The 17,037-nt window shown below is 33.1% G+C and overlaps 8 protein-coding genes across 8 annotated transcripts; 4 read left to right on the plus strand and 4 right to left on the minus strand.

Moving 5' to 3' along the window:
* The first annotated feature begins 13 nt into the window (after positions 1 to 13).
* Positions 14 to 4,247, plus strand: TpMuguga_03g00360 (uncharacterized protein). Its single transcript, XM_758287.2, has one exon. The coding sequence runs from the start codon at positions 168 to 170 to the stop codon at positions 4,227 to 4,229; it is 4,062 nt and encodes a 1,353-aa protein (XP_763380.1). The 5' UTR covers positions 14 to 167; the 3' UTR covers positions 4,230 to 4,247.
* Positions 4,248 to 4,365: 118 nt separating this feature from the next.
* On the minus strand, positions 4,366 to 5,644 carry ABHD17B (Alpha/beta hydrolase family protein; the record flags this gene model as incomplete). The annotated part of the gene is made up of 4 exons (XM_758288.1): positions 4,366 to 4,973; positions 5,004 to 5,090; positions 5,238 to 5,359; positions 5,514 to 5,644. 4 exons carry the CDS (start codon positions 5,642 to 5,644, stop codon positions 4,366 to 4,368), a joined length of 948 nt encoding a protein of 315 aa, XP_763381.1.
* TpMuguga_03g00362 (uncharacterized protein) lies at positions 5,642 to 7,153 on the plus strand. The gene is made up of 10 exons (XM_758289.2): positions 5,642 to 6,053; positions 6,084 to 6,225; positions 6,310 to 6,375; positions 6,470 to 6,538; positions 6,569 to 6,643; positions 6,673 to 6,726; positions 6,759 to 6,836; positions 6,867 to 6,943; positions 6,974 to 7,028; positions 7,059 to 7,153. Exons 1-10 carry the CDS (start codon positions 5,946 to 5,948, stop codon positions 7,139 to 7,141), a joined length of 807 nt encoding a protein of 268 aa, XP_763382.1. The 5' UTR covers positions 5,642 to 5,945; the 3' UTR covers positions 7,142 to 7,153.
* Positions 7,154 to 7,299: 146 nt separating this feature from the next.
* Positions 7,300 to 7,869, minus strand: TpMuguga_03g00363 (uncharacterized protein; the record flags this gene model as incomplete). The annotated part of the gene is made up of 1 exon (XM_758290.1): positions 7,300 to 7,869. One exon carries the CDS (start codon positions 7,867 to 7,869, stop codon positions 7,300 to 7,302), a length of 570 nt encoding a protein of 189 aa, XP_763383.1.
* Positions 7,870 to 8,389: 520 nt separating this feature from the next.
* On the minus strand, positions 8,390 to 9,112 carry TpMuguga_03g00364 (uncharacterized protein). The gene is made up of 3 exons (XM_061305680.1): positions 8,777 to 9,112; positions 8,492 to 8,680; positions 8,390 to 8,463 (listed from the first exon to the last, which is right to left on the minus strand). The coding sequence occupies exons 1-3, from the start codon at positions 8,972 to 8,974 to the stop codon at positions 8,392 to 8,394; spliced, it is 459 nt and encodes a 152-aa protein (XP_061161012.1). The 5' UTR covers positions 8,975 to 9,112; the 3' UTR covers positions 8,390 to 8,391.
* Positions 9,113 to 9,278: 166 nt separating this feature from the next.
* On the plus strand, positions 9,279 to 9,911 carry ISPF (YgbB family protein; the record flags this gene model as incomplete). Its single annotated transcript, XM_758292.1, has 1 exon — positions 9,279 to 9,911. One exon carries the CDS (start codon positions 9,279 to 9,281, stop codon positions 9,909 to 9,911), a length of 633 nt encoding a protein of 210 aa, XP_763385.1.
* Positions 9,912 to 9,982: 71 nt separating this feature from the next.
* TpMuguga_03g00366 (ATP-NAD kinase family protein) lies at positions 9,983 to 11,498 on the minus strand. The gene is made up of 3 exons (XM_758293.2): positions 10,655 to 11,498; positions 10,425 to 10,570; positions 9,985 to 10,346 (listed from the first exon to the last, which is right to left on the minus strand). Exons 1-3 carry the CDS (start codon positions 11,283 to 11,285, stop codon positions 9,999 to 10,001), a joined length of 1,125 nt encoding a protein of 374 aa, XP_763386.1. The 5' UTR covers positions 11,286 to 11,498; the 3' UTR covers positions 9,985 to 9,998.
* A 360-nt stretch (positions 11,499 to 11,858) lies between these two features.
* TpMuguga_03g00367 (uncharacterized protein) lies at positions 11,859 to 17,018 on the plus strand (the record flags this gene model as incomplete). The annotated part of the gene is made up of 1 exon (XM_758294.1): positions 11,859 to 17,018. The coding sequence occupies one exon, from the start codon at positions 11,859 to 11,861 to the stop codon at positions 17,016 to 17,018; it is 5,160 nt and encodes a 1,719-aa protein (XP_763387.1).
* Positions 17,019 to 17,037: the final 19 nt, after the last annotated feature.

Below are 17,037 nucleotides of genomic sequence, written 5' to 3' on the forward strand. Positions count from 1 at the left end.
TAATAACCAAATACAAAAATGAAATCAAATTAATGTATTATAGTGTCTGATCTAAATTTGTTTTTAATTACTTTCTAAATTGATTTTTTTACTTGACACATTTACCATTTACACTTTTGGCTTTTTAATGTTTATTTCAACTTTTTAGACTAATTTCAACAATTTTGATGGAGTTAAGAGCGAGACCTTCTAAGCATAAGGAGACCACTCGTCGTCTAAAACGACCTTTAGCCGAAGGTTCAGATTCTACACAGTCGGGTGACAAGATTGTTCCTGATGTGTTGTCCATCAAGTCTCAGAATTCGTCACTCTACGATCTTTCGAATTTAAATGACACAGTTTTAGTTTCTGAAACTTCTCCGAAGGGGTTCTCTGATATGAAAACCGACTTCTCGGACATGTGTACCCCCTTAAGGGTCACAGGCAATAAGTCCTCTAAAGATTCAGAAACAGACCAGTATATTAGCCTTCTGAGCAGTTTAAACAAATCTCCATCTGTTATGGGTGACTTTGATATGAATTCTGATAAAACTAATAATTTCCTTTTCACACCTAGTCAGGATAGTCGAATTACTCCTAAAAATGACTCTTTTACACCTAACCAAACGAAAGGATTACTAAAAACTAATCGAATGAATTATTTTTACAAACTTAAAGATACGCCCATTTCTAATAAATATACACCAGTTTCACTAAAAGCCAGCACAAGTTCATATAATGATAGTATTATTTCATATAATGATCTTCTTAACTCTTATAAAGATAATGTAAATTCAGAGAAAGATAATGTTGATTTATATAAAGAGAGTCTAGTTTCTCAAAGTGATACTCAATTTTCACAAAATTATGTTACACATTCTCAGAATGAAAATTTAATTTCATATAGAGATACGCAATTTTCTCAAAATGAGAGTATGCTTTCACAACAAGATACTCAATTTTCCCAAAATGATTTTACACAATCTCAAAATGAGATTGTAATGTCACAAAATGATAATAAAAAATTGGACGACGATGTTTTCTTTGAGGATGACCCAAAATGCGATAAATCTGCAAAATCAAATTATTCTTCACTCAAGAAAACATGTTCGGCAAAAGAAAACGTGACTAAAGATTACGGAAGCCTTTGTGACATTTTAAGTTTAGACGATCTATCTGATGTAAACGGCGATAAGTCATCATTCCCCCCTTCAAATTGCATAAAATCTCAGACTATTGCCTCTGATGAAACAGATACTGCAAGTTCATCAAGTGGTTACATAATTGAACCCAGGCAAACTCGAAGCCAATATAAGAAGAAAATTCAGCGAAACAATTCTCGAAATAATGTGAATGATAATCTTAATACTCTACCCGAAACTAACAAAGATGAATCGGTTGATTTAGGTGAAGATAATTTGGAACATAAAACTACTAATTTGAACGTCAAATCGAAAAAATCGGATGCTAAATCTAATAAATTGGATACGAAATCTAATAAATCTGATACAAAATCTAATAAATCGGAGAATAAATCAACTAATTTAGTTGACGAGAAGGAAAGAGTATTAAGATTAGGATATAAAGATAACATATTATACAATAAGTACGGAATAAAGTATGAACCAATGGATACAGATATGAGAAGAAAATATAGGAGTTTTGAACAACTTTGTTTTGGTTTGGGCTGTTTCGTATGTCCAACCAAACAAGAGCTTGAAATGTGTAAACAGTTATCAACACTACCAGATGTTTCCGCGCTTTCACAGTATGAGACTTCTGTGTATCAGGGTTGCGTGTTACGTTCCCGTGCATTTGAGACTATTTGGCGTAAGTTTTGTAACCGAGTGCTTGGAATCGTTCGAAGGTATATTTTGAAGGGAATTGATGAACTTGTGAGGATAGTTGAGTCCCAGGAATTAATTGAACCGTTTCTCAAGCTAATCCTGGTTGATTTGGGAACGGACAGACAGGATCAACGACTATTTCTAAGCATTCTACAAGATGAACTTAATAACCTTATTAAGCACAAGTATATACTCATCAGAGTTAATAACAATAATAACCTGAACGATATCATAAAACAAATGTACATCCAGCTGTATACTCACTTGTTGCTAAGTAATAATAATGTTAACGTTGGCACTACTACTAACACTAACATTTTAAGTAAACTGATACACCTCTACAACTCATTTATTAACAAGTGTAATACCAACACACCCAATACTCCCACTAACAGTGCCAGCACTCCAACTAACACTGCTGTGAATGAAGGATACGAGTTTGTAATAGTAGTGGATAAGCTGAATGAGCATATAAACGATATATTATATCTGCTTGAGATGATAAAGAGGAGGAAATTGTTACCGATAAATAGCATAATCGTGATATCCTCAAATAGTGAATATATAGAAAAGTATTGTAACACTAGAATTTACAGCAACTTGGGCATTTTCGAGTGCGGAGTGATAACAGTCTCGAACATAATTGAGGAAATCTTACAGGTTCTGATGTTTGACGTTTACGTCCAGGACTTTATCCCAAACTTCCGAATTTTACTGGACCTGTACGACCAGTATAATGATATAGATAACTCATTCACAATGTTCATCATGAGGGTTTATCAGATGTATGAGCAGTACTATAACAGTTTCATCTTTAGTTATTTGTCAATCCTGCCAACACATTTTTTCAAGTTTACAAATTCCGAAGACTATTACACTGATATTCTACTTGACTCGGAGATTAATCCTGACCCAAAAACTGACAATCTGGTTAAAGGAAGTCAAATGCATTTAGATAAAACTTCAAACCAATACGCTAATGGAACTGATAACCTAAGTAACAACAAACTGGTGAATGATGGCAGTAATCTATTGAATAATAGTAATTTGGTGAATAATGGCAGTAAATTATCTAACAACTCTAATAATCTGACGAGTGAGAATAAAATGGTGAATAATGAGATGGAAATTTTAGTGGATTTAAGTAAAACTGAGACAAGCGGATTTGATAATGAAACAGTGACTGAAAGTGATCCTAAGCCAAAGGAAAACAAGTTGGAATTATACGAGAATGATGTGTATAATGAGAATGGAGTCAATATTCTGGAGCTGCTAGACATTAAGAATTTGTATAGTGTGTACAGTTTACTGTGTGTTAGCAATAACATGAGTGAAAACAGTGTGGCGTATCTTGATGTTAAACTGGGAGTATCGCTGCCTTTGGAGAAGATAGTCCTAGAATATTTGCCCCTAAACACTGTGATTTTAGTCCAGCGAAGAATCCTGTTCCAACTTGGAGTACACCTACTGTTCAAGACGCTTGACTTCTTACCAGAATTTTATAATTTTAAGAGTAAAATACTACAACTAGTCAACAATTTTGACAACTATAAAGATATGATCAATAAACTGGTTGACCATATTACGACATTATGTTCTGAAGACAATTTATTCTGTAATAATAGTTTGGCGAGATTAAAAAGGCTTTTTAATAACTTTAATAAGTATTACAGTAGGTATAAGAATCTACTAATTAAAATTGAGTTATTTTTAAACAATAACGATGTAAAGGCGATCAAGGCAAGGTTGGATGATTTAAACAGGATGATAAGAGTGAGTAATAGTGATGACTACACTAACATGATTAATGATTTTAAGGATAAGTTGATGCTGTGCTTATTTCCACCGCTGAGCTCATTCCCCCTGACGAAAATAGTATTAGTGCAGAAATACTCTCAAATTATTACGTCTAACGTTTGTAAGAATAGTTCAGTTGTTAGTTCGACTAGTTCTGGTGCAGGTGTTGGAAACACTGGATTAGTAGGACTGGATGTGATATTACACATCAACAAGTACATTAAGTACAAGATAATTAACATGTGGAAACTGTTTATCATTTACTATTACATTTTGACAGGGATGTCCAGTGATAGAAGAGGTGAACCATCTAATGAACGAGATATTATTGAGATTTATATCAGGTTCAACAATAATATTGAGATTCTGGAAAAGCTGTACAAGATTGCGGTAGTAAACAACACAAACTCTTCAGAAAGAATAAGTAGTAGATCACAGCAGTACGATAGTGGCGATCGGGATCCAGGTAGTTCAGTTGATAGAATGGATAGGATAAACGGAGTTGAAAAGGTAGAAAAGGCGTTGTCTGGTCTGGGTTCAGTTAACATTAACGTTTACAAAAATATTAAAAAGTCACTCATTAACATTAGTGTTAAGTTTTTGTAACTAACAATTTATTGGAAGATTTTAATTTTAACAAATTTAAAGTTAATATTTTAAAAATTTAAAGTTATATTTATTGCATTCAAGTTCTATTAAATTAGCCATGTAAATTAACCTAATTTAAAGTATTATTAAGTTATTACAATTTGAAGCAAGTGTTGAATTTTAGTTTAGCAGGTTCATTTTCAGGGTACTCAATTCCATTAACTTCAGTAAATCCTAGAGTGTAAACCTTTGCATTAACTTTATGTGTTAGGATTTGTTCCGTTTTGTTATTTTCCATCTGTTTTAGTAGTTGCTGGCTGTAGTAGTTGTCTTCTGGTGGGTTTCCAGTCGCGTTTTCATCTTGGGTGTTTGCCAAGTACTTGTTTAAAAGACAGTCCATGAACTCATTAATGCAGGAGTCCATGGTACTGGTGAAACAGTAGTCTAAGTTGTTATGATTGCCCGTCTTAACAAAGTAATAATAAACGTCGGGAATCCGTTTAATGAGCTGAATTGAGTGTTGAACAGGTATGATGTCATCACTGTCGCCGTGAATTACAAGTGCCGGACAGTTAAGATCCTTTACCTTATCATAATTGTTAAAGCGATCGAAAGGTAAGAAACAAGGAACTTTAATGCGATAAATACTTAAAAATGGACTTTGCAAAATAACACCTAGTAACTTGTATTTTACACCCAAATATATAGCACAAGTGCAACCCAAACTGCGACCATACGCTATTATGTTCCCACTATTCACCTCTAAAAATCATTAAATAGTTATAGAATTACTTAGGGTATTGATAAGGTAGTTGTAAGACAAATCTGCGCAGTTATACATGTTCTCCTCACTACAAACTCCACTACTTAAACCATAACCTAATAACAAATTTACATCAATTAATATGATCATAGGGTTTAAATTAGTGATAAATACTGTTAAATTAGTGTTAAAATAGTGTAATAGTAGTGTAAAAATAGAGTTAACTAATGTTAAATTAAGAGTAAAATTAGTTTAAGTGTTACCGGGATAATCGTAGATGAAAAGGTTACAGTTCCATTTCGTGAGTCTTTTGATAAGGTTTCCGAAAACGTTACCTATATCCTCAGCATTGGCGTGACTAAAAATTATCGTAAACTTCGCAAACCTATATTACACATCATTCACATTGTTAATATTATATAAATTATGTATATACAAGGGTGTATAGTACTACTAGTATAGTACTGTATAATGGGTAAATTAATGGTATACAAATAGTATATAAGTAATAGAGTAGTTGTTATGAGTAATGGTATTACTTGTGTTTAATGAAGTAGGATGCGATGGTATTTCCATCAGGTGTAGGTATTAGGTGGAGATGTGGATCATCACGGCTATATGAAGGGGGTATGGGAGGCCTAAAAATTAAAGAATCTAATCTGTTGCCCATCTCAAAAAATAAAATACTTAACAAATATCATATTCAAAATAATATTAAAATTAGTCACTAGGATAAATTATTAGATTCAGAGAAAAAAAATTCGCAGCAAGTGACAATTCCCAAAATCCCCAAATATTGACCCAAAGATAACGAAAAAATTAATTTAACCCTAAAATAATAAATGTGTAATAAATTAACCAATAATTAGTAAATTACTGATAAAATGTGTAAAATTTGATACACGACACTATAAATACCAGTGTATTTAATAGATGAATAACTAGTATAATTTAATGATAATTTGAGTCATATGAGTGATGAAAGGGAGTATGGAAATTTTGTAATTTCTGAGAATTTAATTAATCGGGAATTGGGGTCGGATGTTGTTTCAGAAGACGAAATTACCATAACAAACATCGTACAAATTAATTCCTTTAATGATTTTTAGGAAAAGAACAAAATAATAAGAATAATAATCAGGAAATTGCTTTATCAGTCACCTTTCCCTCTAAAATATGAAGAATTAAAGGCCATTGTAAAGGAACATCTTCCTTACAAGTTCAATCCAAAACTCATAAATCACCTTCTGTGTAATGATTTAACCAATTTTTAGTACAATTGACAGATTATTAGACTATTCAACTTATTATTCGAAAATTTTAACACAATTTTAGATGAAATTAAACACTTATTAAGTAACACTTTTGGCCTTTATCTAGACGATGTTAAATTCCAACCCAGTAATTTTTACCTTTTATTGCCCCTATTATTACATACTTTCTTAACTATTATATACATATATTATTAATTTTTTCAAATAATTTTTTTAATTAGATAAGAGGGAATTGATTTTGAAGCAAACAGTATCATTTAAACACCATGATTTAAAAACATTAACCGAAGGTTTTTAAATTTAGTTTTAATTAGTTTTAGGAGACCACGAGTTAAGAGGATTTATTCTATTACTTGTTCCCTGCTTTAAAGCCTATAATAATATTTTAACCCTGAGTAAGCGTTAAAGTTAATTTCGAGTGTAGAGTTTCTCTGTGATTTATTCGTTAAAATCCATAAAGTTCACATGGTTCCAAGATGTAAATGATTTACAAAATCATCTGTGATTCAGGCACTGAAGAGGAAAAGGATTTAATAACAGTTTTAAAAATGGTTAAAAGGAAAAAGGAGGTTAAGTACACTTCAAAAGGTTCACACCACAATGATAATTTCACTTTAGAGTACAATTATATATCGGATTACATTTTATACGCCAAGGATTTGTCTTATATTAACATTGTGTACAATAGCGAACAGGTGATTTTAAGTCCTTTAAAGTGTTTTTAGACTGATTTGCTTGCATCAGTAAGCGTTGTCCCAGGGTACAGGCTAAGTTCCGAATGTAAGTTTACTATCTTCCTTTAATTTTTAGTTGACATGGAAAACTTTGTTGCTGTATTCAGAAGACTGGACCAAGATAAATATGATAAAGCACTTAACATATTCTTTGAATGACATACTACTATTCTACAATCATACACACAATATATAGGGTACACACAATATGTAAAAATGTATGTTTAATGGATAGATTATTGCATTACTGTATAATTAAAAATCAGACAAACTTTGTAATGGAAGACAAATTCTTAAAACTATATTATTGAAAACTCTTAAAGCATTGCAGCGAATGCGTCGTGAACTCTGTGAAGGAGTTCGTGTCCTGCGACACCCTTGGCAAATAATGCCTTAACGTGCTCATGGTTGGTCTTGCCCTTTACAAAATCAACCAACTTGCCAAGATCAGCAAGGGCGGTAACTACAAATTTGCCGTCAAGGCCTTTTACTGCTACAACATGCTTGAAGTGGTGTCCAGAGGGTCCCCAAACACCGACCAAAGCTGCATGCCAGGTCTTGCAGTCTGAGAGACCGACCAACTCAGTCATCAATTCACCAGCGGCAAAGTCTGGAACCAAGGCCTTGTGTACAACTGGTGCGTGTCCTAGAGGGCCAGATGCCAAACCATCTCCAAGGTGGGATCTATGGTCAACGACGGGAACCAAGAACAAGTATCTGAGGTGTGATTCACCAACAGCACCTGTTCCTGCGTTTGCAGTATGAGCGGCATGGTGGACAACTGCCAATTTTGGATGTCCCCTAGCAAGCAAGTCAGCATTTAGTAGAAATGGATCTGCAGCTACGCTTGCAGCGACTAAAGCACAAACTAACCCAGACAACAACATTATCAAATCAAAAATATGGGCACGGTCTTCAGGATAATAGTTGTAGTGAGTATCGGAATCCCGGAATTATTGGATTTACAAGTGGGGATAATTATCTTTCTAATTTTCCGGTCTTTTCTGACCCTTATTTCTAATATTACGTTTAAAACATAAGAATTTGTGTAACTTAAACTTTATAAGTTGATTTTACGAACACACAGCTGATTTGAGTACCTGTTCCAATTCATAAATTTGACCTGTGTCTTTTAAAATTATTCATCTTTAATATTGACGATTTTTTTTCAAAAAATATTTTTTTAAAGTATTTTAATCTGTGAAATACCAAAAGTTAGAATTTCTACCTAATAATACAATTTAATGTGTAAAACAGTCAATCCATGTGCTAAATTCGACCTTCCCGCTTTAAACTATATTTGTTATTTACTCACTTAAACAGATAAATTATCCTATTTTAATAAATAAATGAAAACTTAAATGTATAAAGATTGACTTTTTAATAAAATAATAGTTTAATGCTTTAATTTATTCCTCAGTGTCGTTTTTAAATCTAAATTTATTAAGTTCCTCCCACAGTTCCATCCTCTCCTTCCCTGTCTAAAAAGGTGAAATTGACTAAAAATACCTTACTTCCATCTAATTTCGGACTTAAAGGAGTAAGAGTTCCAAAATCGAAAAGTGAGTAAACCTCAGCGTTTCCAGCCTCCGGAAACCCGAGACGATCACTCACATTAATTGGAGGCCCTCGATCCAATAACGTTCTCTGCTCCTTAGCACAGTTTGTAGTCGACAAAGTATTCAAATATTTATGAAACTACAAAATAACAATTATTACATGCTTAGTATACACATACGATATACATACATAGATAATATAGCAATATAGTAGTATCAGCAGTAGTATTGGAACCTGAATTTTGAGTAGATATTTGATACAATTTATGCAAAATGTTGACAAGTACCAGGAGGAGTCTTTGTTAGCCTTGTAGGCGACCATGTTCTGGTTTGAGAGGTCGTCGAAGCAGACTAGGCAGGTGGAGCCTTCGGGAAGAGCAAGTGACTTTACATTTTCCAAGTCGCTTTCACCGAAAAAAACGTCACTTTCCATTTAACTTAAACTCATTATTAAATATTTTACAACATAATGTTAATAAAGTTGGTAACATGGATATAATTACTGAATATATTAGTTAAAATTTATGGAATTAAAAATAAAACATTTTTTCACAAAACAGTCCAATTTACAATTGCGATAATTAATTTTTACAGGTTCAAAAATGGATTCTACACAACACCAATTGTCAGGATTCCATAGTAAAATGCTTTTTACACATTTTAAAAATATAACATTACCATTAAAAATTTTCTTACACATATTGTATATTATGTTGTAAACTAAGTAAATTATTCTTATGGGTACATTTTTGGTTGTAATTTGGTTAATTGGCTTGGGTTTGGTGGATTCCTACAAGAATATCAAAACTGCCGATATTCTACAATGGCACCATTCACCTAAGGTAAATGCAGTGATTCAAAGTCTTGACAGGAATGTAAATTACAGCAGAGTTGGCTTTGGCTATGACATTCATCGGGTTGTGAATGCTGGTGAAGGCGGGAAAACGTTGATTTTGGGCGGCGTCGAGGTACCTGGCGACTCTGTTAGGGTTTTGGCGCACAGTGATGGTGACGTTGTTTTACACTCAATTTCAGATGCTGTGCTTGGAGCTTTGGGAAAAGGGGATATTGGTGACTACTTTCCAGATACAAACCCTCAGTTTGAAGATTATAACTCCGTTAAAATTCTAAGAAGAGTACTTGAAATTGCCGAGGAAATGGGCTACTCACTTGTAAATGTAGATGCCTGTATAATATTAGAGTACCCGAAACTAGGCCCAGTAAAATCGCAAATTAAAGAAAACCTTCAAAGTCTTCTTGGCCATGGCACAGTTGTTAATGTCAAGGCTAAAACTAATGAAAAACTCGACTCGATTGGTAAAGGTTCTGCTATTGCATGCCATGCAGTTGTACTATTACAAAATATCTAATCTATATCCTCCACGAACTGTTTTACTATAATTGTACTATTAATACTATATATACGCTATATAACATTTAATGAAATAGTGACAAAATTAATCTTGAGAGTTTATATCATCCTTTGAGGTATCTTCAGTTGGAATGTGTAGTTTCTGTTGTCTTATTCTTACGTTCCAGTGCAAGTTCTCCTTAAGTGACCTGCACCACTCCTTAGTGGTCCAGGTCTGTTTGGGTAGAACTAGCGGGAACTTTGTGTTTGAGGTTACGATTTTAACTGAGCACCCATGCCTTATGTTACAGGAATAATTACCATCAATGGAAACTCTTACGTAGCCACGGTTATCGGGCGGTACCACAACCTTAATTGTAGATGTACTCGGCAACACCAATGGTCTATAGGATATCGAATGTGGACAAATAACAGTAAACAACAATGCCTCTACCTATCACATGATTTATACAACAATCAATTTAATAGTATAATAGTATAACTAAATAATTGTGTGAATGTGTTTAGAAACGTGAGGATGTACGATTGAGCCTCCTGCTGACATTGAATATGCTGTTGATCCACTTGGTGTTGTTAACATTAATCCATCACCTGATACTGTTGTAAAATAGTCTCCATTATAAAACACATCAAGAGTTGTTATATAGGGTGAAAGTCCTAAAAATCATCACTAATATACTAATAACTCAAAATTAATTAAAAATATAAAAAGTATTTTTAAAGGAGTGTCAATAGAGATACCTCTGTCGATAACGCATTCATTGAGGGCATTTCTTTGTACAACACATTCACCGTTTTCATTTAGGATATTGACTTGGATTTGCGATCTGAGTGAGATTTTGAAGCCCTTGGTTTCAATATTTGCAAGTGCTTCTCTTACAGTTTCAAGGTTAAATTTAGCCATATAACCGAGTGAACCCATAGTAATGCCGATTACTGGAGGGATTTCATCCTGGAAAAGCTTATTTACACGCAACATTGTGCCGTCGCCTCCAACTGTAATTACTAAATCAACTTCGTCCAAGTCTTTTTGGGACAGATTTTGAGTTTTCAAAGGGTCCTCAAAGTGAGTTACCATTTGACCTCTATATAACTCTTGCACCTCACCCCAAAGCTTATCAGTTTCTGGAATCTGGGACAAAATCGACTTGTCGTAAACCACCTCCGAAGTCGGCAAATGCTCCCTTATCACTGAAACCAACTCCGCCAATACAGAATCGATGTTAGGGTTAAAAGGGGATAACATTAGCAAGATTTTCTTAGGCAAAGTATTGTACAATAACTCCATACTGTTCTGACGAAATGGAGATTCAGAACCCAAATTTGAAAATAACCTCCTCAACGAATTTTTCTCGTATACCTTCCTGTTCATTGTTATAAATCTAGTTTACATTATAGAATGGATAATTATTAGGCTATTTAATAACATTTGAGATATTCTAAATCATGGAAGTGTTTAAGAGAGGATTCCAGTTAGAATACAAAATAAACAAGAGTAACGTTGACATATAATTTATAGATTTTATAACTACAGAAAAATGAGTTAGATTCTATTTTTTTAAAAAGTAATTAACCTGGAATTAGATCAATTTTCCCATTTAATTCACCACACTAATGTTTTTAAAAAAATTTAAAGTAAAACGCTTTTTTACCAAAAAATTTTACTTTTCAATTAATTTTATTTATTTCGTTTGAATTAGCATTTCAAACCACTAATTTACTCAATGAATCACACTTTTAACACTTTTGTGTAGATACACAACATCTCATTCTTTTTCTCATATTTCACCACCATTTGTGAATTTTACAACTTCTAAAATTGTTTAATTTAATTTGTAAAATAATATTATGAGTAGGTTTTACTCTGATGTGCATTTGGTAAAAAATTCTTCTTACACATTTTTTCCCCTAATGTCTATGCTTGATGCTTAAATAGCCTGTTAACATGGACGATCTGTTCACTAACGATCTTGCAAACGAGGAATCACCCGAAGAAAAAACCCCTGAGGAAAAATCGTCCATAGAATATGACGGCGATTTTAAAGCCGATTTCGGCGTTATGGACAGTGATGAGTCATTTATCGTAGATGATGACAAGAGTTTATCCTCAGACGAAGAAGATCGTGACGTTAAGTATGATGCGGAAGGTGAGGATGATTATGATTTCCTGTTTGGCGCACCTGAAGAGGAGCCAGAGGTAAAGGTTAAAAAGCGTGTAAAGGAACTAGAACGACTTCTTACATCACGAGCAGGTGCTTATGAAGAATTTGAAGGAGCTGAAGATGAGATTATACACACTCTCGATGACTTGGTTTACCAGTATGAACACCGTCAAGCTCTCGAGTCTGAAATTCTCACACTCTTCTCTGGTCTCATCAAACGTGAACATATATCTCATCATAATACTACTGAGACTGTTAATAACCTTAACACTGATAGAAATACTTACAGAAATAATAGCACTCTTAACACTACTGCTAGTAATATGGATAATTCTGTGATGAGTAAGAAGATAAATAAGATGATGAAAAGAATAATAAAGGAAACGTTTAAAGATCGTGAACCTGAAGGTCGTTTTGGAAGATTTGGTAAAATGGCTTCAAGCTCAAATTTACGTGATTTAGACCACGAAAAGGAGAATATTGTAATGACAATAGATTCAGAAGCACTTGAGAATTTGCGGGACATTAACACACTTTTACATCGTGAAAGAGGTGGAGATTATGAGGATTTGGATGGCATTTCACTTTACAAATACCCACGCTGTGCCTCAGTATACATTTTCGCTCAAAATTTTATACTTTCCTCTGTTTCCCCACTCTGCTCAATTCTTAGTAGAGGCTCCGCTAATGAAGAAATTGAAGTTGACTTGTTAGTAAATGAATTAGTCTACTTCTTTTATCAAATCACACAACCTCCAACTGAGAATTGGTTCAACTACTGGCATTCAGTGCAGGATATTTACAAGGATATTAACCGACAATACACAACTAGTCAAAACTCGACAATGAATCCCAACATTTTAAAAGAGTTAAAGTATAGAATTAGGATCATAGATGACTATGTTAACGGTTTAAGAGTTGTTAGAAGTGCAATGGAGAACTCTGAAATCTGGTCACTAATCGGTGAATTTAGACTTAAATTGGAACATTTTAAACAGAGTAACTATATCACGACTGAAGATTTGAATACTTTAAATGGGTTAAAGCAAAGGCAAAAGGAGTTATCAGATGAACGTGATTATCTTGTACAGGACCAGGAAGACGGAATAACACTGGTGAATAAACTTAGAAAGGATAAATCTGTAGTAGCTGAAAATAAAAAGAGGATTAAAGACATTAGAACAGAATTGTATGAAGTTACAAGTCAGATAAATGAGATAAACAAGAAGGTGGATGATGCCAAAACAAAGTCAGATCTCCACATACAGACTGTTAGGATTTTAATATCGCAAGTTTTAACCATTAATTCCAATATGCAAATGTTACTAATACTAAATGAAGTTGGTTTATTAACCATAATTAGGCAAGAAATTTTGCAATTATTTCATCATACAACTAAAGCTATTATTCCAGTTCAATACACCAGTGTTGATGCTAACGGTGTTAATAATGTTAATGGTGTGAATGGCCTTACTACTAACACTAACGGTGTTAATACCAGTAATAATGATAATGTAGATGACTATGAGTATTATCCGAGTTATTTGACGGAAACTGAGCGGAGTAGTTTATGGGAATATGTGAGAATAGTTTACAATATCTTTACAGGATTCAACATTAACTACAAAAATACTATAGAAAGTTCTGTTCAAACTAATACATCTAACACTGTCAATGGTACTAATTTAGCTGGTAAGGAAATGGAGAATAATAAACTGGATAGTAATGGAATTCCTGTGAATGAATATTTGATAGAAATGTACAGAATGAACCCTAAGTTGTATAATAAATACAAGTTATATAATAAGTATAAGTTGTATAATTACAGTGGTACAGGTCGGGAAAAGTATAATTACTACTACCTGTTCAGATTTAACTCATACTCACAAGCACAGAGAAATACATTAAATTCCGGCACTGAGGAAGAAATTGAGGCTGTCAGGACTGAAATCGAGTTAATAATTGGGAAACCAATGACGGGCCCAACTCTTAACTCAGGAACAAGTGAACATAAAATTGAGTACCAATTAGTGTTACTATTATCAATATGTGCACAAGATGTTAATAGAGATGTAAAGGAGTTTTATTCAGAACCATTTGACAGGTTAATAGTACTAAACATTAAGTCGTTAATTTTATTATACTACTACAATACAGTTGTAAAGGGTATTAGTACACTATTGAATTTCAATACTGTGTTGAAATATGTAAATGATGAAAATCTTTTAAGAAGTATGTTGTTGAATTATTTAAGTGATTTGGTAAAGAAATTCAACTACTTTAATAATTTAGTCACTGTTCAAGTGTTACAAAATGCTCTTGTAGAACTGCTATTCCTACTCAACACTGATAAGTGTGGATTAACCAGTGATAAGTCTGGAACAAACAGTGATAATATGACTATATCAGAGATAAGGAATATATTTGTATATTATTTGAAGACTAATGTTAGACAATTGTTATTTAGTGTTTTGAAGAATTATAAGCTGTGTTATAATTACAAACTATTCATATTATCATTAAGAGTTTTAATGGTTTTGGAGAAGTTTATTTCAAAGTTCAACTCTGTTACCTTTACAACTTCTAAGGTTAGTAATTTTGATAAGGATATTGATTTTGACGACTTTTCAGATGAGTCTGAGTCTGAAATGAGTTACTCAACTTCAGCCAAAAATAACATAACGGTTAACAAAAACAATATCTTCAATAGCAAAAATGTAAATAATACCCAGAATGACATTTTAAAAAATGGTAAAATAGTCTACAACTCACTGCTACTCCTATTCAAACTACACAATCTCTACACTATTAATAATAGCATGAACAATATGAATAATCATATTAACAATTATAGGAATAATTTAAATAATATCAGTACTACTAGTAATCATGTGAATAATAAACTAAACACTTTTACCTCAAATAGTACTACTAATGCTGTTACTAATAGTAGTGTAAAGAGTGGTTTGGATGTACTATTGTTATATTTAAGAAGAGTACCTGTAACATATTTTTATGATTTTAAGTATTTCTTTTACTTCTACAACATAATGTATAATAGTGGCCATTACAATTCAATGATTGAGGGATGCATGGATGGTTTTGGTGACGTTGGTGACACTGTATGTAACTTTATGATGGATGTTTTGGAACGATTTTTCGACGACTGGCTTTTGCCCAGTAATTGGATGTTGTTATTAGAGCTGTTTTATACTAAAAATGTACCAGTTAGCAATAGACTAAAGTATAATATAAACCATAAAGCTTATATCCAGCCATTGCTGGAAAATAGTTATAAAAATGATACAATTCTAAAGAGTTTACTGAAGAGTGACGATAACCTTGTTGACATTAGTGATATTACAGCTGTGTTAGCAGAGACTACTAATACTGTTACAACTTCAGGATTAGACTCTGTTATTCTAAAGTATTATCAGAGATTTAAGTATATGGAGTATGACAACTTGGTAAATTACTTATCAGAGTTGCTTAATCTACCAAAGAGAGTTATAATACAACACATTGACAAGTTTAATGAAGAGGGTATGACTCAGACAACTAATGAAACTAGTCCCCTAGGATTAACGTTAAGAAATTTGAAAAACAAATGTGGGATGGATCTATTGAATGAACTGTATGATAACATTGTGGATGCGTTTGAAATGCATAAATTATCTCTAAAGAGGAAAGTTGACGTGATTGAGCCGATGCTCCTGACAAATGACGTGAAACAGGATGAGAATTACAGAAATTTAGTACAATCCTTTGGAATAAATGACGAATTCAAGATGACTGTCAATGACAGAAACCAGACTCAAACTCTGTTAAACACTTTTAAACAGTTTCTAGAAGGTGATCTTGAGGTCAAAGATCCTGACACTATGACTACTGATGATGTTGAACAGGATGAAATTGATGTTTTCAATGTCACGTCTAAAGACATTATTAAACTCCTACTACAAATTAAACTGTCCCATGTTGAAGGCGTGAGTTCAGCTGATGGTATACCCGGAGATAATACAAATGTGACCGATGGTCTGGACGGCGATAATGTGAATATGACGGATAATATGACAGTTGATCGTGTAACTAATACCAACCCCAGTAGTGATAATTTGGATATTGAGGAATTATGTAATATTTGTAATGATGTGATAAGTGAGAATGTAGTACGATATTATAAGATCGATAATAAGGACCTGATGCCACTATATAGGAAATTATTATTGTATTGTAATGTTAAAATTGACAATAATTTGTTGAAACTCAATAATAAGGAAATTGGTCCTGAGATTATTAAAAACAGACTAAATATCATCAAATCATTACATAAACTCAGTAATGAACAGTTGATCAACATTTCTAACAAGTTTAATACTCAAACCAACACCACTCCTACCACCACTACTGACTTACCTAACAATGAGGTGCCTAACAATGACCAGTCACAAAATAATGAAGTAGATCATGAGATTGATGAATTGTTTGATGATACTAATACTGAAAGTACATTATCAAGCAGGAGTCTTGGTAAGAAGAAGAAATTAAAAAGGAAAAAAACTACAGAAACTCATACCGATACAACCACTACTGTTCCCCAAGATGATACTAATATAACTAATTTGCAGTCTAAAGATGACAATGACAGAACCACCACAAAATCACAAATTGACACTGGTGTGGATGTTGAAGTAAGGGATAAAAAGAAGAGAAGGGTTAGGAAACCGAAAACACCACTTATAACCAGTGAAATGGTCGGAACGAGGGTATTGGACTCGAGTGTTTCAGTGCCTGAGGAGCTTATTCAGAGTCTGACAAACCTCAAGAGGGTACCAGAGATGATAATTAAACTTCATGAACAATCGCTAACCTTAGCCAAAAACAAACAACTCATCAACAGTCTAAACCACGATAATTTCAAACAAATCATCTCATCAATATAATTTTCTTGATACATACTCG

The sequence above is a fragment of the Theileria parva genome (assembly GCF_000165365.1).
Source record: "Theileria parva strain Muguga chromosome 3 map unlocalized ctg_530, whole genome shotgun sequence".
NCBI lineage: Eukaryota > Apicomplexa > Aconoidasida > Piroplasmida > Theileriidae > Theileria > Theileria parva.